Source organism: Sylvia atricapilla, chromosome 9 (genome assembly GCF_009819655.1).
Source record: "Sylvia atricapilla isolate bSylAtr1 chromosome 9, bSylAtr1.pri, whole genome shotgun sequence".
Lineage (NCBI taxonomy): Eukaryota > Metazoa > Chordata > Aves > Passeriformes > Sylviidae > Sylvia > Sylvia atricapilla.
The window spans coordinates 16,236,976-16,262,819 of record NC_089148.1 but is presented as its reverse complement, the minus strand read 5'-3'; the positions used below and the strand labels follow the sequence as shown (position 1 = coordinate 16,262,819).

The 25,844-nt window shown below is 39.5% G+C and overlaps 2 protein-coding genes across 3 annotated transcripts in view; one reads left to right on the top strand and one right to left on the bottom strand.

Annotated features, from left to right (window-relative positions):
* Positions 1-4,978, top strand: part of ZZZ3 (zinc finger ZZ-type containing 3) — a 56,595-nt gene extending 51,617 nt beyond the window's left edge. For both annotated transcript variants that reach the window (XM_066325078.1, XM_066325077.1), the window contains exons 11-13: positions 183-317; positions 2,863-2,963; positions 3,334-4,978. In XM_066325078.1, the coding sequence (XP_066181175.1) occupies positions 183-317; positions 2,863-2,963; positions 3,334-3,478 (381 nt within the window). In that variant the 3' untranslated portion in view covers positions 3,479-4,978. The remainder of the gene's footprint in view (positions 1-182; positions 318-2,862; positions 2,964-3,333) is intronic.
* Positions 4,979-7,488: 2,510 nt separating this feature from the next.
* AK5 (adenylate kinase 5) overlaps positions 7,489-25,844 on the bottom strand; it is an 82,539-nt gene continuing 64,183 nt past the window's right edge. The window contains exons 11-14 of the mRNA XM_066325079.1: positions 20,562-20,725; positions 19,434-19,550; positions 15,455-15,643; positions 7,489-7,805 (exon numbers count right to left, since the gene is read on the bottom strand). Coding sequence (XP_066181176.1) covers positions 7,695-7,805; positions 15,455-15,643; positions 19,434-19,550; positions 20,562-20,725 — 581 coding nt within the window. The 3' untranslated portion in view covers positions 7,489-7,694. The remainder of the gene's footprint in view (positions 7,806-15,454; positions 15,644-19,433; positions 19,551-20,561; positions 20,726-25,844) is intronic.

The following is a 25,844-nucleotide window of genomic DNA, read 5'->3' as shown; positions in this document are numbered from 1 at the left end:
TTAATACTGGGTATGGGTGTTAAGGTTTAAAAAAATATTTTTCCAGTATGTTAGAATATATTGCTATCATTTTCTTAAACACTATTAATCATACATAGTGATTATGGAACAAATACATGTCTTACTAGTTATTGTATTCTTACAATAAGAATATTTTTCTGTGGTTTTTTTACCTTGAACAGGATGAAGAAAGTATTCCAGTAACATATCGAGAGTTACCTGAATACAAAGAACTGTTAGAGTTTAAAAAATTGAAGAAACAGAAACTCCAGCAAATGCATGCAGAAAGTGGGTTTGTGCAACATGTGGGATTTAAGGTGAGTGCAAGAGATGTTCTTCTGTTGCTCAGTGGAATGTAGAAGTTTTCTACATTCTAAGAGAATGTGGTTTGAATTTACTGAAGAGATTTTATTTAATACAGCAGGTTTGATTCCTTAGCTTTTGTTCACTGAGTCTGTTTTCTCTCATTTTCTTTAAGAAAAACAGCCCACATAATTCACTCTTTCTGGTAGCTCAGCTTTCACTGAATGCTGATGTTGTATGGACATTAATAAACATTCTGTCTTTTTCTCACCACATTATGAAAACACAGCTTGTATTAAAGCCTTGTTAAATCATGACAGAATTCCATTTGACATTACATTCTGTTTTGACAGTGATTCATTAATGATAATTTTCTGATTATGAAATAATCAGAAGTAATTGGAGTAATTTTTCCTCCACCTGAGGCCAAAGAAGGGACAGAGAATTTGGATAAGAGTAATAGATTAATAATTTTGTTTTGTAGCAGCTTCACAATCTCATCAAGTGATAACTGACAGAAGCTGGAGCAAGGACATAAAACAATGTTTATGTAAAATTAAGAAAATAAACATTAAGTTAAACTGATACGTTATCCATAAAAGAAAGGGTATTCTCGAAATCTCATTTTCTGGTTTGCAAGGGATTTTGTGTCTAACTGGTTGCTGTAACTGTTGGAAAAGGGATTTTTCTTAGTGTTATGGAGATAAATTTATTTTCTAATACCCATTTACATAAAAATGCAAGGATAGTTCAAGGTTTAATTCAAATTGACTGTAAAATTAAGACAGTCTCATCAGCTGATAGTGACAGATTTAAAATATTAGACCACCAAGGCACTTCTTATTTTTGTTGGTTTTAGTTGGCATGGTATGTTTGGTATTTAATTTCTGGGGACTTTTCAAATTAGCATTTTCTTCACCCCACAATTTGAAACTTAAATCAAGCAAACCAGACTTCTAACAAACTGCTTTTTCTGCATTAAACTATTCTGAGAAGTAAATCAACATTACACAGTGTCAAGCATTTGAAGTTTAAAAGTTTCTTTGCATTTGCGTTTGATTGTATTATGCATTATAGTAAGCTGTGAAATCAGGAGATTATGGGCTGTTTTCCCTCAGGAAATTTTGTCTGTGGGCTGGACAGACCTCACCTAATCAGCAGCCATTGAGAACAGCTTTGGTTCTGCACAGCCTTTGGCCTCATTTACTACACATTATTCAACCTGTGCTTTGAATATTGAATTATTGAATCCCTTGTGGGCTTTTTATGGCTTTCACTGCTATAATATCAGAGCAATTTGCAAATACTTCTTTTCTTCATTACAAAATGAAAGGCACAGTAGTATTTCTGTTTCACAGGACAGAGGGGAGCTGGAATACAAAAATTAAGGTCAAGGCTTTCCACTGTCTTGGTTCTCAAATTCAAATGACTGGAGCAAATTTTTCAATTCTAGCATTATTCTGAACTTGGTATTTTCGAAGAACAGCTCTTGATCCCTCCTCATGATCAGCCCTCACACTCAGAAAGCCATCTGTGGACAGAAGGGATGTGGCTGTAGTAGATCTGTGTATGAGGTGTTTGTAACCCTGAGTGCCTTAGTGGTGGCAGGAGTAGCTGCTGTGCCAGTAGGTTTCACAGATGCTGAGACAGAACTTCAGGATCTGATAGATGGAGAGAGGATGAGCTGTGGGAGCATAGGATTGTCTCCCACATTTCATTTTCCTTTTCAGTCCTGTTTCTACAGCACTCTTCATAGCTCAGATTCTTGAAAAGCTCTCCTTGCCTGCAAGTCACATTTTCTTGGTTGTTGGGTTGTTTGTTTGTTTGTTTGTTTGTTTAAATCAATTTTTTTTTCATTTCTGCCCCTCTTCTATGGCACTGTGAATTTTTCATCTAGTCTTTCATGGTTTTATTTTTAGGTTTTTTCTCTTCATGCCACACTCTTGCACTTGGGATTAGTTCTGGTCGTCTTGTTCAGTTTTAGTTCCAGATCTCCATTTTCCTTCTCTGAACATGTTACTCCGCTTCCTTCCCAGCCATTTGGCTTTTAATTCCAGCCCACCCATGATGTGTTACTACATTTCCTGAGTTGGAAAGTGCATCAGTGTGCCCTGTTGTGCCCTGATCCACAGGCCCCCAACAAGCTCTGTTGGGCTGGTCTCACTGCTTCCTTCTGCCATGGCAAGGCTGGCATTCCATGTGTGAAACATCACATCCTTGTGCTGTGTCACAGCAGTTCTTGGAGCCACCTGAGGATACGCAGTGTCTGTGGGCAGGGCTGGGCTGCTTTTCTTCAGCAGGATAGGACCAAGGTGGAGCATTTGGGGAGTGGGAGGCAAAGCTTGATGGATCCTCAGGGCTCTGGAGGCCTCTCCTAGAGAATGAGGACTCCTTTATCCATGAATACATTGTGGTCTGTGGTGAGCAGAATTCAGCTGTGGGGGCTGGCAGTAGCGCAGGGGCACACAGAGATTCCCATGTGGTGAACTGCTGGGCACTGTTAGCAATGGAAGTGCCTCCAGGTGCTGCTTTCTCAGTGCTCTTCCATCTGCTCCACAGTGTGATAACTGCGGGATTGAACCTATCCAGGGTGTTCGGTGGCATTGCCAAGACTGCCCTCAAGAGATGTCCTTGGATTTCTGTGATTCCTGTTCAGACTGGTGAGCAGCCTGTGCTTCTACTTGTGATTTCTCATTAGATTGAATCTCTCTTCTGCATAATTGCTATGTAGGGTGGAAATCTTTGCTCCAGCACAGGACACATATCCTGTGTTGAGTAAAGTGAAAGATAATTTAGCATCTCTTTGTGGGGGATACATTTTGTGAGCAGATTCTGGGTGTATAATTTTACGTTTTTTAATGAAGCGGACAGATAGGTTTGGTACAGTTAAATAGAAGGGGGAATTAGACTTTATGAATGAACTGCTATCCAATTTAGTATGAATCTGTTCATATGATCACTGTTTCTGAAAGTTAAAGAAAAGGAAAATATTTGACTTTTAAACTGTTATCTTTTTTCTTTCCCTTGCAGTCTGCATGAAACAGAGATTCATAAGGAAGATCACCAGTTAGAACCTATTTACAGAGCAGAGACATTTTTAGACAGAGACTACTGCATGTCGCAGGGCACCAGTTACAATTATCTTGACCCAAACTACTTTCCAGCAAATAGATGACATGGGAAGCAGATCTACCATCTTGGGTTTACTATCCTCTTTGAAAAATAACAATGGCACCATTGTTAATTCTGTGCACATTTTGGAAAGACTCTGCTTTCCCTGAAATGTCACTCACAGCATGACAGCTTCCTGGGTGTACTTGTCAAACTACAGCTTTGAGCTGTCATGGTTCTAGATCACTGAACAGCAGCTGAACATTCCTAGTGTGCAGAAGGTTTCACTGGGAGACTTTTCTTTCACCACATTAGTCACTTTTAGGTGGTGAATCTAAACAAAAGAAACACATACAAAAGGGTGAGCCAGAAATGAGAGCACACATTAAAGATAGAGTAAATTCCAAAGGCTTTGAAGAACTTGGTTATAATAAGATCCAGAGGAGATGAAGTATTTATATAAAAACAGTTTAGTAGCTTGCAGTTTTGTTGTGAAATAGTTTTCAGCACAGTAACTGACTTCTTTAGGCAAGGTTTTAACCAATGACAGTGTTTGCTTCTAGGCTGTACTCTAAAAATACTCACTGTCTCGGCGATGGTTGGCTACAGGCCTTTATTAAATCGGAGCTGCTTAATCATGTTGACCTTCAATTTTTTTAATTTTTTTTAAAACCACAACGAACTCTATTTACCAACAGTGAAGCACTACAGGGGGCAACCGTGGCATTGCTTCCTTAACCAGCTCATGGTGTGTGAATGTTATAAAATTGTCACTCAGATATATTTTTTAAATGTAATGTTATATAAGATGATCATGTGATGTGTACAAAATATGGTGAAAAGTGCCAGTGCTAGTAACTGTGTAAAGTCTCTAATACTCAACATTTACTCCTTTAAAATAAAATACACAGCCTTCTGCCTCTGTATTTGGAGTTGTTAGTGCAACTCATCAAAGAAAACTGCCTAATATAAATCATATATATGGTAATAATTTTTCCTCTTTTGTAGTCTGCACAAGATCCATGAAAGATTGTATTTTTATTACTATTTAAACAGTGATTAAATTTAGCCTGAGCAGTGAGCAAGGGTTCACATGCATTCTTTTATACTGCTGGATTTTGTTGTGCATCATTTAAAACATTTTGTATGTTTCTTCTTATCTGTGTATACAGTATGTTCTTAAATAATGTTCAATTGTCAGGAGAACTGTGAGAAATAAACTATGTGGATACAGTCTGTTTATATATAGAATGCTTGCTGTGACTTCCTTTCTGTGTAGTTCTGACTCTTTAATCAAGATGGAAAAGCGTTTCCAGGACGTTTGGATCCTGCCCCGGACGTGCCCAGCGCCGCCTCCGCCACCCCGCGTCCGGGCTGGGCCACTCCGCACGGCCCCGCCCTGCAGGATTAGCATTCCAGTCCTCTCCTTCCTCACTCACAGACTGCTTGGGCACAGCACAGAAAAGCCAGATTTTGGTAGCCTTGGTACAGTGTATAGCATTGTTTGAGAAGCTTTGTAATTATTGTGACATATTTTACTTAATATATTTTTTATTGAAATGTATAGCTTGTGATTCAGAACCACTTGATTATTTTATATCTGTGATAGACTTCCAGTTGCTTTGAAACTAGAATACTCAGAGCAATTAGCTAGAAAACAAACAAATTTGACTTTAAAATATGGCAATAAGAAGGATAATTGGCTGGCTGCACCTAGTAACTTTAATTATAAATTGGTCAGTATTTTTGCAGCAACTTCAGGTGTAGCTATTTTTTGATTCAGAAAAAATTATTTAATCTATATAGAAAGTAATACAATACAGTTACTAAAACACTGAGCAAGTATCATATGTAAACATATCTCACATATCTGATATACTTAGATAAATTTAATAAACCTTAAAAAAAAACACAACACAAAACTCACATGATATATTAGAATTTTAATTGGAAAAGATACTGCTCTGAGAGGCTTTCTAAGACCATAAAAACATGCTTTCCACAACATTCGTGGTCTTTATAGGAAACTAGAGTTGGTGAAGGTGTATCATCAGGAAGAGGATCTGTGGTAACATTCATTTTCTGTTTATAGCCTGAAAAAAAATGATGGGAATAAAATAAGAAAAGTAAATTAGAGAAAACACTCAGTCATCAATTTAGGATAACTTGGAAAGAACAAAAGATCTTGGTATCCTTGGAACAAGGTTGGAAGCCAAAGGATCATTTCAAGTCTGAATCACCGAAGAAAGAAGTGTCTTGGATAAGTCCTATTTTATTGAATATGTATAAATATTAATGTTTCCCTATGCATGCATATAGAGCTATTTCTCCTGCATACATTATGAACGTATGCAAATAGGTGTCTAATGCACATACACCAAATCAAGCATGGGATTTTTTTGGTTTTTTTCCACAGAAAAAGAAGCAGCAGAAAGAAAAATTAATCTGAAAGTGTACGGTAAAATAATTCTTGTAATTCGATTTAAAAATTACAACAGAAGAGCAGCTGATTGTTGCCTTTGTTCCCATCCTGCACAAGTATGAGACTCCACATTTTATAACTTCTACTCTAATTAAATATCATAAAAAAATACTCCAGAAAGCCTACCCAGATGAATTTGCAACTTGATGGTACCTGCAGAGAATTCTACTTTTTAGAAGGAGCGTCTCCAGCAGCAGCAGCTGGTGTGGCCAGAGCTGCCCTCTGGAGCTGGTGTGGTACTGCAGGTGCTGCTGCTGCTGTCACTGGCTGGAGCTGGAGAAGCACCAGAGGTAAAATGTAGGCTGTAGGAGGACCAAGGGAAGAAGGAACATCCAGGATATGAAGGATTTAAGTTCATACATAAAACAGACCCTAAAAAATAATTGAATTAGCATCTACAGGGCAAGTGCTAAGGAAGAAAAGGAAGCAGAAGAATCTGCCCTGATTGAAAAAAGGACATACTCTGTAAGCATGCTGATTTGAGCTATATTTTCAAGTCATGTACTGTGCTTTGAAAAGGATTAAACCCACATATACTGTAACAGAAATCATTACTCCTCATTGTTGTACATGTTTATTTGTATTTTGTCTTCATTACAAGAAAGGTAACTTTAAAAATGCAAATCTGCTGCATAAAGTACACCTTTGACAGTACAAGCAATCATGCAACCCACTTTCACTGTGAATTCATCCAGTAGTTCCAGTAAGAGGATGCAAGTACTTTACAGGAATGTCAAACAAGCTTTTATTTAGCTGTCAGTATTACCAAAGAAACTCCACAATATTTTAGTTAACCTAACAGAAATACGATAGCACTTTTACAGACTTTTGCAGGTTACAGGTAAATGGCTTACTAAAGGTGCAAGCAACGTGAGTCAAATAATCCCTGACATTTTCCTGTTTTTTGGTTTCCCACCCCACCACACCCTCCCAAGGTTTGGCAACGCCAGTACGAGACAACAGATGATGATCTGAACTTTATATTTTAAATACTTTTGAAGTGTAATTTAAAGATGACATGAGATGTTCTGGCTCATAACCAACTTTACATAAGGACTTCAATAGCTATAGCACAACTGCTGTTAATATGGATCATTACTGGATTGCACATGTAACTATACAATACAATCATCATTCTCAGTTATAAAGTCATAACAATTCCCAGCAGAAGACAAGACTGTCTCAAAAATGGTCTGTTCCCCAATAATGGATTGACAGACTTCTACAACATTCAACTGTATCTTCAATGAATTTTTCTCTTTGCAACAGTGTTCTGGGGATGTGTGAAAAGTTTATTTTAACTTGTAGCTTGACTAATTCCAGCTCTCTTAGAGCTGCACGTTTCAGAGAATAGGTTTTAGTCACTAAAGCCCAAGAACAAGCTAAGTGACACCACAATAATTAATACTGCTAATTAAAAGAAAATAATAATCAATGGGAAACTTGTATGCAATAACCTTAATGTCAGTCTGCTGGACAGTGACTGGGGTGGGTGGAGAGCTCTGGCCAGGCATTGTCCCTTTTCCCATGGAATGAGTGTGACCATGAAATACAAATCCAGAGCTGCTGCTCACCTTGCTGCTTTTAACACCCAGGAAAATAAAATGCAGTTCTTAGAGTGAGGTTAGCAAACAGACCTCTTTCTTTTGAGTGTACTGTCGGAACAAAGATTTCATCTAGATTAACACGCCACATGCACACATTCCAGACACCTCTCAAGGAAGCAGCACTGCTTTGACCAGCAAATCATGGCTGTGGGGTGCACGTGGGCAAGGCTGTGTACACACCTTACACTCCATTACTGCATTTCTGGTGAAAAAGAAAATGCTGCCTCTTCCTTTTTCAGAAAAGAGTCAATTGTCTTGCAGATTTCCAGGAAAACATCCTCCTGTGTTCCTTCTGCATCAACCTGTGAAGCAGGAAAAAAACAGTTTTGATTAAGTTACAAAGAATTATCTCAGAATCCAAACACAAACAATGGTCTAATATAAAATGAAAGTTGTTCTGCTTCATGGTAGAAGCATTCTAATGTAGAGGAGCAGCTCCAATAAACCAGATTATTCATTTTGTTTCCACAGATTTCTGTAAGACGGTTCTGCCGGCTTGATTGTCTGTAGCAAAGTGAAGGGAATCAAGCGAGGGAGCTTAAATTCTAATCACTCAAGTTTTAAATTACACCTTTGGTACAGAACAGTTGCCAAGGGCTCTTTGCCCATCACTCCAGCCTGTCCAGGTCCTTCTGAAGGGCTGCACAGCACTCTGGGTTTTGGCCACTCCACAGTAACTTCGCAAATCAATGTGTTCCAGTGCATATGTATTTGGAAACTTGGTGAACTGGTTCTAGTTTTATGCGTCTTTTGCCCCTATCTTTTATAAGGGCACTGCTTTTGTGGTGTAAGAACTCAACTTTCACTGAAGCATTTTTTTTTTCTTGAACACCCCAAAGACTCAGTTTTCTGACCAAGCTATTTTTCATGACTGTATTTCACAAAAACAAGACCAATCTACTTTGCTGTGCTGAAGATAAGAGAGCTGCATTTCAGCAGAGAGGAATGGCACTTGCAGCCAGTAATAGTTGTCTGTGTTCCCTGGAAAACGTGAGGCAGAACTGAGCTGTTCTGAGCAGTGAGTTTCATGTCCATCCCATGCTGTGTCACCTGAGGAAGGAGAGCTGTCTCTTGCACTCAGAGCAGTGACAGAAGCAGCTGTACTGTGTACTCCACGCAGATGCTTCTGCTGATTATTCCTTTCCTCAAAATTCCTGCTGAGAGCTTTGGTCTTTACACAAAGCAAGATTCTACTCTGCTTCTCCATGCTTAGTCTTTCATGCATGCATGACATGAAGTTTGCACAAGATTAAATGGACCCACGACAACTTGTGAAAGGATCTTTTTCTGAACTGCTGCATTTTCATCTCCAAGTTGCTGACTAGAAAGCCAGACAATTGTAGTCGTTGAAGGGGACCCCCCCTGCCTATAATACTTTCTGCCATCTTTGTTCTGCAGGAGAATTACAGGAGTTCCATATTCAAATAAATACATTTTTTAATAGGCCAAGAAATTCTGCTCAGATTTGATGATGTCTTGCAGCCAGCTCCTGCACAGCTGACTAAAGTCCATGTACATCTAGGTCCCGCGGTGCTGAGCCTTGTGTGGGAGTCAGCAGCTGCTCCTTGCAGAGATCCAGCAGGGACTGCAGGCTCTCTCTCTCCAGAGTTTGCTTTTCACTGGTGGTGGCTCCCGCGGATCCTGCGCAGTTTGGTCCCTGTTGCATCCTGTCAGAAGTGCTGGCACATCCCACCAGCCCATCCCGCACCGGAGCTCCAGCACTGCGTACCCAGCCTGGCCAGCCTTCTGTAGAGTTGAGGCAGAGGCAGGCATGTGCTGAGGCCTCAGAAAGCGCAGTTCTCCCACAGAGGTTACACGTCTTTCAGAAGTGTTTAGAAGTGGGGGTACTTACCAGTAGCAAAGAGAAAAGGGGAGTGATGAGCCATTCTGAACCAAATATCTGCCTTCTCCAGTTAAAACAAAACCAGAAACTCCCATCTCAGCTGCTATAAAACACCTTGTTTGGCCGGTCTCAACTGCCAAGACAACTATTTTCATATGGCTATCCCACAAGAAATATACTGCATGTATGGTGAAGGGCTCTCATCTTAATATGTATTTTTATTATCTCTTTATAAATACTTCTACACTGTCCAACTGATCTAATCTTATCAGCACAGCTGATTGCCACTGGCTTTTTGGTGACCTCTTTAGAACTGGGACTGATAATCAGGTCTAGATCTAATGAGTTGTGATGAAGAATTAGTTCTGTAAGCATGGAAACCACTGCCCTTTATGATGGGTTGGAATGCTGACTTCCTAACAGTAGCAATAAAATATGGATGGGCCTGACTAATGACTCCCCCAGTGCTTCCAGTGCTGGTCTCCTAAATAACAAAGGCCCAATTCATAAAACTAACTTAACATCGTGACACAAAACTAACTTAATGTGCCAATAATTCACATCAAGTACTACAGTAATTCAATGACACTCTCAGCAGCTCCAGAGGAAAAAAAGTCTATTTCTCTCCCTCAGATTATAACAAACCTCATAAATTGGCCTGTTTTCAAGGCTATTTAAGGCTAGCTTCTCATAAAACAAGATCCACATCCAGTTTTTCACAGTTTTGAAATGCAGCTATGGCTTTTGGTAATGTCAAATACAGAGAAATTTATTGAGCTCATATGAAAAATTACTGGAGTAACAATCCCTATGGTACAATGTTGCTCCTTTTGTCATTAAAATCAACCAATTAAGTTTTCTGTCAACAAATCTCCCTTCGTTGTAGGTTTTGAAATTTAGAACTTTAAACCTATACTGCCACGGAGAAGAACCTGACTGTAGAGAGGATGGCTGAAGACAGACTCTGGAACCCAGTAGTTAGAATCTTCTTACTGAAGGTCAGGCAAGTTCAGCTGTGTTGTCTCTAACATTTATGTCTCTGTCATTAGAGTGTGTTAGAAACTATCTCTGAGACTGTGCAGCACCTCTCAGCAATGGATCAGGCTGTCTAAATCCACCGAAAACACATTGCCCCGAGACCTATTCATATTAGGCATGCATTTTCTGTTTTATCTGTGATCCTCTGCTAATGTTTCTGATGTATCTTTCTACATCAGTTTCTCATCTAATGGGCCACAAAGCATCAAGGGGGGAATAGAGAATCACTTGTCCTTTTGTTCCCCACATCCTTATCTATCAGGGTTAATGGGTGTCTGAGAACCTTTCAAAAGATGGAAATAAACCACATAACTGCTCTCCTATTACCATTGATTACCCCTTCTGGAAAGGGGGAAGTCTCCCCTCCCCACACACACTTACAATGGGATCAGCAAGGGGAGGCTCACAAGTGAAACACTGGGAGAGGGTGGAAGGTCACATGTTCTTTCATGATGGTTATGGAAAATGTGATTGCAAGTGATTTTGGAAAGAAACAGAACAACACTGACCAAAAAAAAATATAAAAATAAAGGAAATAAGCACAGAAAAACAAACTTCTGTTGGACTCTGTAGTCTATGCTTTCATAGCATATGATCTGAAATAGTCAAAGTTTTTGGACACTCTTCATCCTCTGCCCTGGCCTGCTTGGCTTATTTGTTATACTCACAGCCTTTTCCTCAGACTTGAATAAGAAACTTGTATGTAAGACACCTACCAGGTGTCTTATGTTAGCTAGGTAGGATCAGGGCTGTCTTGCTTGACTACTAAGGCATTGCTCTTCTCTTTTACTTACTACCCTCCTACATACTGTCACTTCAAAAAAGCTTTAAAGAATGAGTCAGATATTAAAAACAATCTTTTCTTTTTTCCTTGCTTTCTTCTCAGTTGAGAGAGGACCATATATTCAAAGGAATTTACATTTAGCCATGTCAAAACACAAGTAGGTGTCTACTAAATTTTCAGATGCATTTTTCTGTCCAGCTGCCTTGGAACTCACTGAGAAATAGATTTTAAACCAACAGTGTCTACCTACTTACTACTACTACAATGCATTTTGTTTCATTTCATTTCATGTCTTTTATCTGAAGCACCTGATTCCCACAGAACCAGGCTGCAGGCAGTGTATTTGAGAGCAGTGCTGTCAGCCCTTGCATTTCCAGGACAAGGTCTTAACTGAAAAGCAGACGCTTACTGTCCTTATCAGCAGGTGGGTGTTCTGTAACTGACTACAAAAGAAATGATGGCGTATTAAACTAAATCCCCAAAACATGATTTAAAACAAAATCAAAAAAATTCTAACTTATTAGTATCAACTACTTTACCTTCCAGAACACAATTTAGAAACCTAATGTCTCAGCAGAAAAGTGAGGACACTGTTGCCTTTGCCATTCAATCTTCATTCAGTCAGTTCGTCTTCCCTTGGAAATATGTACACAGTTCTTCATCTCAGCAGGGTGCTGCAAGGATTGCTGTTGTTTATTCCTGTCAGGTTCACAGGTGCCTCATCTGCACCCACAGCCTTCACCCTCTGTCTGTGCCTCAAGCCTCCACTGCTGAGCAGAAACACAAAGAGGGAATCTTGGCCAAAGGGAAATTTCCAGCACAGTCCTGGTCTTTTGTCAGCTTCACCAGGTCACTGTTCTTGTTCAGAGGTCAGCAGAATGAAAAGTGTTCCAGTTCCACATATCATATTAGTTAGTTAGGAATGCACCTATGCCCAATAACTCCAGGTTGGGGAAAGTCATAACATCCTCAAGGATTAAAGTGGGAATGCTGTTACAATAGTCCATATTACCTTTGTCTCTTTTGTGCAAATAAAGCAAGGAGAGAATTCCCAATGAGTGCAGAGGAAGCCAGGTCAGAGATGAGTTTCTGTGTTTGCCAGGCTCCATCCAACCATGCCTTAATGCCTGTTCCAAGGCACAGAGTAAGAAAGCTCATTTGACACTGTACTCTCACCACACCTTGATGTGGTGTGACAGATCAGTTCCTTCTCTGCTGAGTGCACAGCCAACATCTAATTCCCACACCAGACCTTTTTCTGGCCTTCTGCCCAGGACTGAATTTTACATTTGCATATTTAATCAGCCTGTTTCAGGACTGCAAACCTTTGGAGTGGATAGGACAAGTTAAATATATCCCACTGTTGTCATGTGCTGTTCCCAGTCAGTGGAAAATTTTGTCCAACCCTAAATACACCTAAACTGGAGAAATTTAATTACACCAGTATCCCAACCCCATTTTCGTGTTACACAAGTCTATTTCTGATTTTCTTTTCTGTGGCCAGGTGGAGCTGGGTGCTAAAGTCAAGCGCTTATAAAACATGATCACTTACACAATTAATACTTAGAATTTAGTGGTCCTTAACCACACACTGCAGTAAGCTGGCTAGAAAAGGTTAATGCTGAATCTTCACGGAAGTCAGTGGGATTTAGACTCTGATATTCCTCTAGAATCTCAACACCCACTCCCGCATGCTTAAGAAAGTGCATTGCTGCAATCCCAAGGGACATCCAGCTCACGTGGGCCTTTCACTGAAGAGCTGCTTCTGTTGAAAAACCAAACCTAGGCAGGAATCAAAGATTCTTTGAGATTCCTCTTTCTCTCTTAAACAGCTTCTCTTCAGATGCTTTGGCCATTGCTTATCCTGGGATCACAGACTGATCTGGTTCTCCCAATAGCACCTTCAGGAAGGCATCGCTCCCCTGAAGCTCTTGGATCCCACCAGCTTTCCCTAAGAAAAAGAGCAATGGCCTCTGATCTGTAGTTACATGGAGGTGCATGAGTGATTTAAAATAAATCCCTGAATATAGATGAGAATTTATTTTAAGGGGTCTTCAAATCACCACTGGCAAATTAACTTTGGTGGCTTTGTCTGAAATGGATAGGAAACACACACACAGTGCTTTCAGGAAACAGTTATAGAGGCAGCAGCATCTCCATGAGTGCATTAACATCTTCAACCAGCACTGGTCAGTGCTGGAGAGTGATAAACCCACTTAGGAATGAAAAAATCCCCAATACTGAAAATACGTGATGTTTTAATTAAAATGGGAAAGAAAAATATTAAACATGTTAGTCTGCCTCTAAGTAAAGTCTGTCTTCTGTGTGTGTGCATGATATTACAAATAAAAAAACCCAAAGCCTGCATACACACAAAAAAATTGCAGTCAGAAGTTATATTTGATATATTTGATCAGAAGTTATTATTGTCAGTTTTTCTGCTTTCCACCTGAATTTCTTTTCATCATTCAGAGAACATCCAGTGCCTGTTAATGTCAATGCTTGGCCGTGTGTAAAATCTGTTGCTATAAATAAGAAACTAACCTCATGCCCTGGGAATTGCAAACTTCCTCTTGACTCCCTGCTTTCTTCAACACATGTAGCTTAAACATATTCACCATTAAAATAGTTTTAAAAGACATTTTCCACTATCATGTTTATAAAGCTGATTTTACAGAGCTTTCATACCCAGTGGTTCCACCTGGAAGATGGATATATGGTAAGCACCACATTCACCAGAAGCAAGATCAGACTTAATGTAGACTTAAGAAAAGTCGTGTAGGCACTGCTCAAGCAAAGCACAGGTATTTTCTAACATGCAAACATACATTGTCAGCTTCCCCAAAACCAGTGGTATGAGTACAAATCACATATCCAGCTCTGACCACAGATTTGGCAAGTTCCTTAAGTAGCTAATGAGCTTTCAAGAAAAGGCTGCATATTTTGCCATTACATAGGGGATGGAGCAGGAACTTGCAGCAGAAGCATTAAGGAAGGGCAAGGAAAGTCCGTGTCAAGTGAAATGAGGCAGACCATGACTGCAAAATCTGTCTGAAATTATTAAGTGTAGTTTCACTCTCTTTGGGGCTGTCACTTCCCTCATGCTTCAAAAAGGGAAACACTGTGGTAGGCACAGCTCCCTGGAATAGGATATTGAGACAAGAGAGCTTTGTTTTCCTTGGCATTGTGCTGTGTTGGTGTGTTGTACTGAATTCTTAGGCACATCCTTGCAATTTTGGCAAGATAACTTCGCATAGAAAAAACAAATAAACCACATCATCGTTTGTAAGCCTAAATATGAAAAGTAAACAGGAACTTTTTTCTGCCACACAGACTTTGTTCTTATGTGCACTTATTGTTGGGGTTAGGAAAGGCCACAAATCAGGACTCCTCTTTTGAGTATCATTTTTCCCAGCCTTGTGTCATTTACCCTGTTCCTCAGGTCAAGATATTTGTGCATAAATTAGCTGCACACTTCACTTTTGGGTACTTTGCAAAGGAGAAAAATTTGAGGCAGATGATTTGCATGTTTGCTACAGTCTCTAGAAAAAATAGATCCCATAATATTTCCAGAAACTATTATTGGATTCTTTCTCTTTTAGAACAAGACAGAGCAGTAGGACTAGACATTTCTGTAACTGAGCTAAGGGACAGTTTGCCATGACAGAGCAGAAAAATAAGAAAAAAACCCAAAAATCCTATCTAAATGTGTCTACAGATGTGCCAGCTAAGTGCACTGATGGAATTTTTCTTCAGTAAAGTACTGATTATAGAATAAAAAGAATGCTTTAAATATCATATCCTGAGCAGGTGTAAACAGAGATAATTAACTGAAATTAGTATAACTGTGTTATTTATTCCAGCAAAAAGATCTTGTATGCCGGTCTGTTTTATTTCAGGATATACACTTTCAGTTTTGAAAATTTTACTAAAGGGCTTTGGATTAACATAATCTTTCATCCTAATTCTGAAAGCTCTTATAGAGTAATAAATCCTAATACTTAAAGAAAAGCATTCTAGAATCTATGTTTAGTAAGAGATTCTATACAGATGAGTTACTGATTCAGGATATGTTCTCTGAGGATAAATCTGTGGTTTTATTCTTTCAGACTGTTCTGTGGAACTCAGAAGTTTGCAGAAGTTGCAAACAAACCAGGGAACTGTAAAATGAGAACAACTGGAAAGTGCAGGAACAGTTCATAAATGATGTCATATCAGTATTTTCCAAATTCTGCTCATCTAATTGCAGTAAAAAATAATTTAATTTAAAAGGTCAAGTAATTTACCTTGCATAACTGTGTCTTGCTTTCATAGTATGCAATCAGAGGTTTTGATGCCTGGTAGTAGCTTTCAATTCTTTCCTCAGTGGTTTCAGAGTTCTCAGAGTTCTGAGTGCTCTGATTCCTCATCAGAAGGCGACTGCTCATGGTTTCTGCAGAGCACTCCAGGCAGAGCACGAGCTTTGGCTCCCCAATCTAGAGACAAAAGAAAACAACAGTCAAAGTACTGGCCCAGGAGATGAGATTTTTGTCTGGGTAACACCAAAACAGTCACCAAGGAATTTATTAGCAAATAGTATTTGTCTGTGGAGAAATGATGCGTATTAACAAACACCTCTCACTGTAGCAGCACTAAGGGATGGCAGCATTGAGGAGCAAGGCTGTGCTTGCCTGGGCTCCACACAGAGAGATAAAGAGATATGATGTGACAATTTCTCGCTGCTTGGACTGAAAAGCATCAGTTCATTATTTGCTTGATGCAAACAGTCCAGGACTTATGGGATACTGACTCAGATGTATCTGTAGCCTTTTCTTTGTTCAGTGTGGGAAAAGAGAGTGGTGAGCTATAGCTCAGTATTTCAAGATGCAGTAGCAGGAAATGTCCACATAGAAGTGAACCCACTTGAGATGGAAATGAGTAACAACAGACAGGCTCAGGGACACCATCAAATATTCACAGGAATACATCCTGTGATTACTTTATGTCACACAGAATTTTATGTCCTTGTTTGCAGTGTACCCACATCATTCCTGCCCATGCTGTAAAAGAAGCATGTGACATCAAATTGGCAAGTAATTTCTAATTTCAATGGGAAGCTGGTCCTTTAATAGTGTTTGGATAGTGCCATACTAATAATGAGAGAGAGTCTGTCCTTTTCTTTAATAAAAATAAATACAAGTTTATTTCTTTTTATTCTTAGGCCTGGCAAAGATGGTAAATAATTGTCTCTCTCTAGATTTGATCATCGATATTGCAATACTTTATGGGAAAAAAAGAAATGGCAAGAAAGAGCAAGATGTTCTTTATGGTATTTCAGGAGAGAGCCAAAATTTCTAAACACAAGTCCTCATCATTCTTTCCCTGAAACACAGAAAAATACATGTGTCATTTAGCATAAATCTTGGACAGCACTGTCATGCACCCTGCTTAGGCCCAGTACACAAGATTTTGTATGACCAAAAACTGCTGGGCTGAGCCCAAAGTGATAAATTCCACTGTCTCAAGCAAAATAAAGGTGTTATGGCATCAGCGGGGAAAAAATTTAATTTTTCCATGCAGTTATGTATTTAATCCTTTAAAAGACACAGTCTTTTTCTCATTCCTTCTCTTTCCAGCAGAGATCTGGAAAACCCTTTTTGGGAAAAAGTGAGAAGTCTTGGAAAAAGATTTCTGCTCTTCACACTAATGACATTTACAAAATCATATTTTTACCATGCCTACAGCAAAAAAAGTCTAAATGACCAATATATGGAAATTGTCATTGTTATCTTTGTTGACAGCCCTTAAAGGAAGAAATATTCTAAAGGTAAATATTTCATGTCAGGCCTTCTGCATTTGACTGAGGATGTCTGGATTGTGTTGACCTTTCTACTACCCTTAATGACTTTCTAAGAGGAGCTGAAGCCAAGGGATTATGTCAGACAGTTCAATGACAGGCTTTTATCTACCCATTTTTCCACACAGAAAACATTAATGCTATTAGCTGTAGCAGCACTGGGTTTGGGGAATTAAAAAAGCCAGCAAGGAAGTTTTAATAGTACAAGAGACATAGAGAATTAAAAAAAAGATGTGGGCTTAATCAATGATTTAAACAAATGCTCCTCTTGTATAATTGGATTAGGATGGTGAGAAGTTATTTCTTCTCAGTTTTACATGAGGAATTCCATGATCTATTCTAAATTATAATAAAATAAATATTAAATAATTCCCCCCATCAGTTATATCATCACCTTACAATAAGGATATAAAGGAGTCTACTGACTGATAGGATGAGATAATAGCATCTTGCTCGATACACTCAGTCTGATTTGCTTTCAAAAACTTTACATGGTTTTATTAAAATTTCAGTATTGCTAGCTGGAATTCAAACCATTACAGAAATATCTTTTTTTCCAAACTAAAATCCACAATGAGTGGAAGTAATGCTCTTATCAGGTATTACAGCAATTTTTGCTACTTTTTTTTTTTTTAATGACTATTTTCCTGACACAATTTAGCTTAAATAATATATAACAAATAAGTCTAACGTTTTGGGTCTTCACTCTGTCTCACTGGGTACTTCCCATCTGGTGCTGTGTAATATGTGTTTTAATAATGTTTTTTTCACCTTGCAGAAAGACTGAGGAGGAAACAGAGTTTTGTGTTTCTCTAGAATTATGGCTGGGTAAAAGTACAATTGTTTCTGTCATAGAAGAGAATTGGGTAAAACTGGCTGGAGAATATTCTGTTTCCACATAGCTCATTCTGTTTATGAGTCAAGATCTGAAATAAAAGCATTCTTGATGTCTTCTAAGTAGAACAGGTCTTTGTTAACAATTATAAAGCTTTTACATATCATGTAGATATGTAACACTATTTTTCTGTACTTTGCTGCCATTAATTAGTAAGACCTGATGTGCACCTCTTTTCATTCAGTTATAATTTAAGAATTTCTCATCACCCTTTGGAAAGAACTAGAAAGCATTTTCTCAAAAATGATTCATTTAAAAAAACTTCACAGTCCTACTGAGCAGCTCACAGCCAGCTTATGAAAAGTGGAAACAAGGCACAACAGGGGTGACTTAGCACGTTCAAAATGGTCACTTGTGGTCCTTGTCTTTTACTCCAGATGCCAAATGCAGTCCAGGACTATGGGATCTTTTGCTGCTTTCAAGGAACTTCAAGGAGCTCTGCTTCAGCACTAGACGCATTAAGACTTACTTGCCTGGCAATACCTCAGTGCAGGACACTCCCATCTCTGAATCCCACTTCATAATATAGATGAGTGCCCACAGGACACAAACATGTATGCCTGCCAGAGAAACTGCTGAAATAGTTCCTCCTTACACACAAAATTAAAGAAAACTCCAGCATCTTTTTAACAGTCTACAGCATTTTATTAAAGGGACTACTAAGTCAGTATTTCTGGAAATGGCTTCTATAGCAAAACCCATTTCTCATTATTTTGTCTGGCTTTTGATGCCTAAATCTTGCTAGGCTTTTATGGTAATCAACTAAATAAAACAACTAAAGGTTCAGTGAGAAAGCAGGGGATTCATTAAAGTTTTATTACCTTATAAACTTTTTTAGGACATTTTTGGAGTGTAATGTGATGCAACATATACTACCTATTATCCCTAATTCACCACTTCTTTTCTCCTAAGCCCTGGCAGATTCATTCATAAGGCTCAGACAGAGCATTTTCTGCAGGCTGAGAAGTGCAGGCTGAGAGTTCTCACTAGGTCTTAGCACATCCTGAGGAAATCGATAACTCCGGGAGCCGCCACGCAGCCACTTGCAGAACGCTCTTTTTATGGCTGTGCCACCTGTTACTCATCACAAAAATTAAATCTGTGTTTGCCTGTTTCGAGTGGCAGCAAGCTTCAGCAGAGCTGGCTTACTGGTAATAAATATTAACTGTGAAGATACATACTACTATGAACCTGCATCAGATAGTGCTTGATCAGATTTTTGTAAGAGGTACAGCACTATCCACTAGAACCAGAAAACTGCTTCTAAAATTATGTTTTTCCCTAAATGTGAATTGTTACTGGTTTACATTATATTTAAGATAAAATCAGCCTTTACTTCTTGTATTCTAGAGGTTGTGTAGGTAAGGGCAACAGCTAGATTTGCAATACTGATGGGGTGCCAAAATTTCAGTGATCAGCAGCACAGCTCTGCTGGATTGGCTTTTTCATGTCCCTTCTGCAATCAGCTGAAGAGAGAGCCCGAGGCAGCACCAGAATTACAGGAGTCGCAACAGCATTACAATTGTACGGTCACCTTGCTCTCAAACTCCTCTGCATCTTTCAGCTCTTGGGGGTATCCATCAATCAGGAATCCTTTTGTGTCCCCTAGCTTGGAAACCATGGCTTCCTTCAGCAGCTCTAGAACAATACCCTGTATGGGAAAGAGAGGGGATTAGTTAGTTAATTAATAACAAAGATTGATACCTCTGTTTGTTGCACTGACTTCAGTACCACGCCCTTGAAAACGGCCCTGTTTGGCGATAAGCAGGTCCTGTGAATGCAGGTGTTTTTCTTGTCCTGCAGGTAGCAGGGGACCTTGCTTTTTATTCTCTCAGGACCAGCTATGCCACAAAAATCTAATGTTGTAATCCATCCAGGATTTCCAAAAGTGCCCTCCAGATAGCTCAAAATATTTCATAGTTTCAAAATGAATGTTAATACCCGTGAAACTCAAGAGTACTGCTGCAGCATTTTCCAGTCTGATTGCATTTTGCTATGTCACAGGTATAATTATATTACATGGAAAGTGATCCCATCTGACCAAACACACTGAAGAGCAAAGCAATCAAAATCAAGCCCGAGCACAGCTTTTAGTTTCCCCTGAGCAGCATTTCCCAGTATCTTTCATTAACAAACACATCCTCTGAGCTAGCTGCAGTTGCTGAAGACCCACCATGAGTTGGGACTGTGGACCTGCCATGTAAAAGTCAGGTCCAGCTGAGAACAACACCCTCTGCCTTCAGAGTCTCCATTAAGCTGCAGTCCAGCTAGTCTGGGATGTCAGCCAGCTCTGCAGGGAACTGCTGCAGGTACTGTAATTTAAAATAGCTGCCAGGAGGACCAGCTCTGAATCTGAAATGTAATGCTATAAAAAGGACATAAAGTTTCTGTTTCCTGTACTTACACTTACATTTTGCAATGCATCTGTCTCACTGTATTTCATGTCTAATTTATTGCCTATGTGAAACATAAAGAAATACTGGCACTGAAAGGGAAACAAGTGCCACGGATTTGGCAACAAGGAAATGTCTCCCTGAGGTTACAGATTAATTTTACTGAAATGGGAATCATCAGATCCAGTATCTATTTCCACTGGTTTAGACAATATACCTACCACTGCCTCTGTTTAACTATTAGAACCCCAAATAAAACCATCACTCACGCCAGGCACAGGTTCACCACATTCCACAATGTCTTTGATAAATTTACTTCTCTCTGATAATGATGATAACTCATTTTGGAGAAGGTCACTAGTGGACAGGTGAGTAAATCCATATTTCTTGGCCAACTGTTTACATTGGCTACCTTTACCAGAGCCGGGTCCACCTATGTGAGGAAAAAAAATAACTAGAATTAGAAAAGAACAAAAATCTTCCAATTCTCCAACTATAGCCACCAAGAAAATGGGAGGAAATTGATGACACTATTTTGCCTTTTTTTTTTTTTTTTTTTTTTGAGAGAGAGACTATCTACAGTAGAACAAGTCATATACTTCCCTTCCGATACAACTACAGTGCTGACTCAAAAATGTGTTGAAGTTGAAGGAGTCACAACAGTGTGAAATCTCTCAGAGGAGAACCTGTTCCTGAAACTATTGGCAGGTTAAGGAAAAAGATGAAACAGCCAGTGGAAAAGGTATTTGACTCAGCACATGTTCAGTTTGACAGCTGCGACAAAGAGCGGCCGAGTGACGCTCACCGCGGCACAGTGAGGGGAATAACAAGGAGCTCCAGCTGTACCGGGCCCGCGCTGCCCTCAGGAGCTGCGGGAGGGAAGGGCACGGGCCCAGGGGGGTGCCGTGGCGTTCTCCTGGCAGGAATGGCACCTCCACCCTCAGGTTTCCTTCCCTTGGCCTGCGAGCGGCCTCCAGCCGAGGGCCCGGGGCTGTGCCTGTGCCGCTCTGCAGCTGCCCCGCTCCTCCATGGAGGCGGCTGCTGTCCCTCCGCTCCCGGGCCCGTGGCTTGGGAAGGCCAAGGCCCCCCTCTCCAGGCTCCAGCGGAGGCCCTGCAGCCACCCCCGGCTGGCTGGGGACAAGGACAGCCCCGGGAAGCTGCTGGAAGCCACGTGCCCCGTGTCCCACGGCGGTGGCCTCAGGGCTGAGGGCGGCGGGAAAGGGAATGGCCGCCGTGCTGTGAGGGTTTTGCCGAGAAAACCCTCACCGCGTGCCGCAGCGATTTCGCCGCCTTTGATGGATCTGTTCAGAAGAGCTACTGCAGCACGAGGTAATTACAGCCTTGGAGGGAGACGATGCTCAAACCCTTTTCAGTAAAGTTTTTTCAGCAGGTGACCAGTGTTATTTATCAACTGCTGGGACCTGCAGGTAGGGCTACGCAGCCTGCTCCGTGCATTTAAGATGCTAGTGTTACAAATTATTATTATAAAGTTGGCTTTTCACAAATATTAGAATATATACTGTATGTATAATTGCACTGTATTGTGTTTTGTTAATAGAGTTTAGAGAGGTGATTAATGTATTTTCTGATTGTAACATAGTGTGAATAGTGGAAAGACTACATTTTTTCTTTGTGACATCTGAGCTGACCAAGCCAAAAATAATGGACGAGGAGTTGTCACCTTATAGCCCTGCATAAAGGCTGCTAAATTTCTGGGTTTTTTATCAAAATAAAACCAGCCAAAACCCATGTTACCAAACAGAGTGGAGACACCCACAAATAGATCTATCAAATAGGATGATTGGAGAAACTTGAAACAAAAAAGAATGTTTTAATATCTATTGAATATATAAAACAAATCCTTAAAACACAGTAACTAAAAAAGAAGAGCGTGCTTTCTGGTGAGGCAGCTAAAATGTTTGCTCTTATGTCTCCTAATTGTCTGGTTTAGTTTTTATTAAACTTATACATTTTTTTAAAAGAGTGAAACTTGTTTTTCACACTAGAAAATATGTGGCTTTCCTGTTTCCTTATCTTTCCATGAACAAATATAGGAATAACGTGTTCACAATAGAGCAAATTTAGCACCGTCTCTACCTCACTTGAACTTTCTTCTAACTTTTGCATTCAATGTAAGAAATAATTGCTCTGAGCATATAATTTTCAGAGAAATTACGGTACTGCAGCTGAGACTTAAAACTGGGTCATAAAGGAGTAGCAGCAAGGGAAGGGGTTTGTCTTCTGTGATTTGCAGCCTTTTGCTTCAGCTTCACAAGGAGAAGGGCCAGCCTGTGCTGTGAGAGTCACACCTGTGCTACAATTTTTCTAGAAGTATCTTTGTTGCAAGCTTCTCTTCCGGCCAGTGTGGGTTGCATGTTGTTTTTCTATTGCTGTAAGATGAAGAACGTTACTGTTTTGTAAAAACACGAGTTGAAAGAAAACAAGGAAAAAATAGGAGAGGCTGTAAAGAAACAGATGTAGCAAAATTACAGGCAAATTACCAGTAATGAATCCCTTAAATATCTGAGTGGCAATTAATTGTATTTCTAGACTGGTTTGGGATTTTTTTAGATCAGTAAGTTTGTTTACACATTCTGTCTCCTGGCCTTGAAAATGCTAACAGTGCAGTAATTTAATCCTATTTATTTGGTGTATATATACAGTTTTAAAAACCCCCAGCTATAAAGATTATTGTATTCCTTTTATTATATAACTGGTTCTCTTCTGAGTGCAGAGCCCAATGAGAAATTTCGTAATTTCTCCTCATATACAAAATAAACCAGATCTCTTTTTAGAAATAATAGTACAAGGACATCTTTGGGGTTTTTAGCAGGTAAATATTCAGAAAATTTGATGTGCTTCTAATACCTTTGTGTGTTAGTATTTTAAAAGAGAACACTCTCAGAATGTCACAATATGCAGGGCATACACCATAATGAGTGTGCCTCCAAAACATTAATTAAAATGACCTTTTTTTTTTTTTTTTAATAGGAAAGTTCAAACAAAGCAGAGATTAACATGCTGAGCTCTTTAAAGAGTCAAAAACATATTTGAGTTTGTTATGTCCTAAAAATGGTACTTTTTATGACCACTGGTACTAATTTAGATTCATCTGATGGGTAGCAAAGCATCCTACTGCTTGACGAATGCATACAACCCACTTTATCAAGTCTTGTACTTTGTTATGCATGAATGAGACCACAGTTCCTGCTTGGCATGATCTGAGAAGAGACTGAATTCCCCAGGAAATTCAGCATTGAGGGCTGAGCACAGCTTGGCCTTTACACCAGTATTAATTTACGTGTCTGAAATTAAAATATTGTCTTGTCTCCCTCTGAAGTTCCTTAATGTGACTGAAATAGAGCTATTCAGGTGGAAAAGGATGTGAAAATGCATTTTTTTACTAATTAGGTATTTCCTTCTTGCTCAGAGTATGTACTTAAAAGACTGCTGCATAAGCAGCTTTAACAGCAAATTAATCCTGCAGCCATGAAGCTCACGATCAATTTGCAGTGTTACAAAAAATGTACCTGTTCTTCTAGTGGATATTTTTCTTAAATCTATTCATTTTTCTAAAGAAAAAAATCACATGAAGAAAGTTTATATGGAGCAACAGCTGCGTATGAAACATGACAAAGGCTGGCAAGATGATTTTTTAGTTAAGAATTCACTGCAAATTATTGCTCTGGGTTTTATATGGAAAATACTCGGGGCATTGAAAAAGGTAATCAAGCTTTCCCAATGGCTCAGTTGTTAGTAGAAAAATATATTCCCACTTTTGTTGTGAAGGCATAAGGTTCTTTGTGAACACTGTCATTTTTCCTGTGTGCTGTCATCTTGTGATCTGCCTACGTATACTTTGAAAAAAAAAAGTGTTGGTTCATGATAACTTGTTATTCAGATTAATCATGTTGTCTTCTGATTTCTATATATGACCTGAAGAGAAAAAACTAAAACCTAGAAAAAAAACCAGCCACAGGAATTAAGAGCGTGATGTGACCTGTAGGACAATATGGAACTACTAGCAGTTCTTCAATGTTAGCATGCTTTTGTACTTTCCTAGTATTGCCCAGTGCATTACACCTTGCTTTAAAGCTCATTTGGTAACTTAATATAAATCCAAAAATTGCAGGTGAAGAAAATAAGAACATGGTATTAATCAGTGAGGTTATTCTTGGAAACAGAACTCTCTGAGTGTCCCTTTGTGCTTTTTGATATGAATAGTAAGCGAGAATGTGGAACCAGAGTACTAACACAGACATTAAATGCAGTTCTCTATTGCTTTTCTGCAGACAAGACCAGATTAAAAGGTCTATGCCATCCCTTAGAGCAGTATTCCCTTTCATTATGTTGATTCATTGGCCTGGGAGAGGGGATATAAGAGGTAAATAACTTTCTGCAGCACTGCTGACTTAGGTGGTTACTTTCCCCCATTTAATTATTGACTGCAGAAATGCTTCACAGAGACTCCTTGAAGGGGAGAAGAGTGTTCTCAGTGAGTGGGGTAATGACCAATTGCCCAAGCAGCACTCCTGGGTGTGCAGCTGCAGCCAGCCCCAGACCATCAAAGGTCTCAGCTCTCCTCCCTCCTGCTCCAATCTCCCCCAGCCTGGGAAGGCCAAAGGGCCTGGGCAGGTGGCTCAAATGGACCACTCTGACCTAGAGCACAGCATCACCAGCAGATGAATTAATGACAGAGGGAGCTGGGACTGCTGCTGCCAGTGAGCAGGGCCAGGAACAAGCAATATGAGCAGTGCATGGACCAGCTTTGCTGTCAGAAACACTGGTAGAGCCAAAGTGTCATGCAGACAGACTGAGGTGCCTCTATTTTAAATCCTACAAGTTTATCACACACCAAAATATCATGAGCATTTGTATAAAATGCCACCAGCAGGATTTACAAGACAGTCCTACCATTTATTTTAAAATGTTTCAATTTCAAGACCTTGTTATCATAATGAGTATCACCCATATACCAGGGAGAAGTGCCTGCAGGGGAAACCTAAGCTGCACAAGGGAGCCTCAGAAGTCTGAACTGAAACCAAAACAATCCAAGTCAGTCTATCCCTAAATTCAAGGAAAACTTTTGGAGGACTTGATCAGTTTGGCAATTTTATCAATGCTGCTTGGATTATATAGACAAGTAAAAATAAGCCTTAACTTCAGAATATGGCATTTGAAGGCTTCTCAATAGCACCTCATCTGTTGTTCACAAATTATTCTAGTCTAAGTGAAATCATACAGAAATTGTACCATTATTTAACAATAACAACAAAGCTCTCAACACTTCCTTTGTATTTCTTTTTTCTGAGAAATTGTTTTCATTAGAAAACAACATGATGGACATGTTGGCAGAGTGATGCAATATCTTTGGACATCACTGAGTTTTAGACCTTCCTGAAGAAAATGTGAAGTAGATTTCATGGGAAGTCAGAAAAATCAGCCTTCCAAAACATCTACAGTTAGCTTGCACTGACTGGGGATTTAATTCTCAGTACTGTTCATTCTCTGCTTCTCTGATTGCAGAAGTAGCTGCAATACAGGTGCTGTAG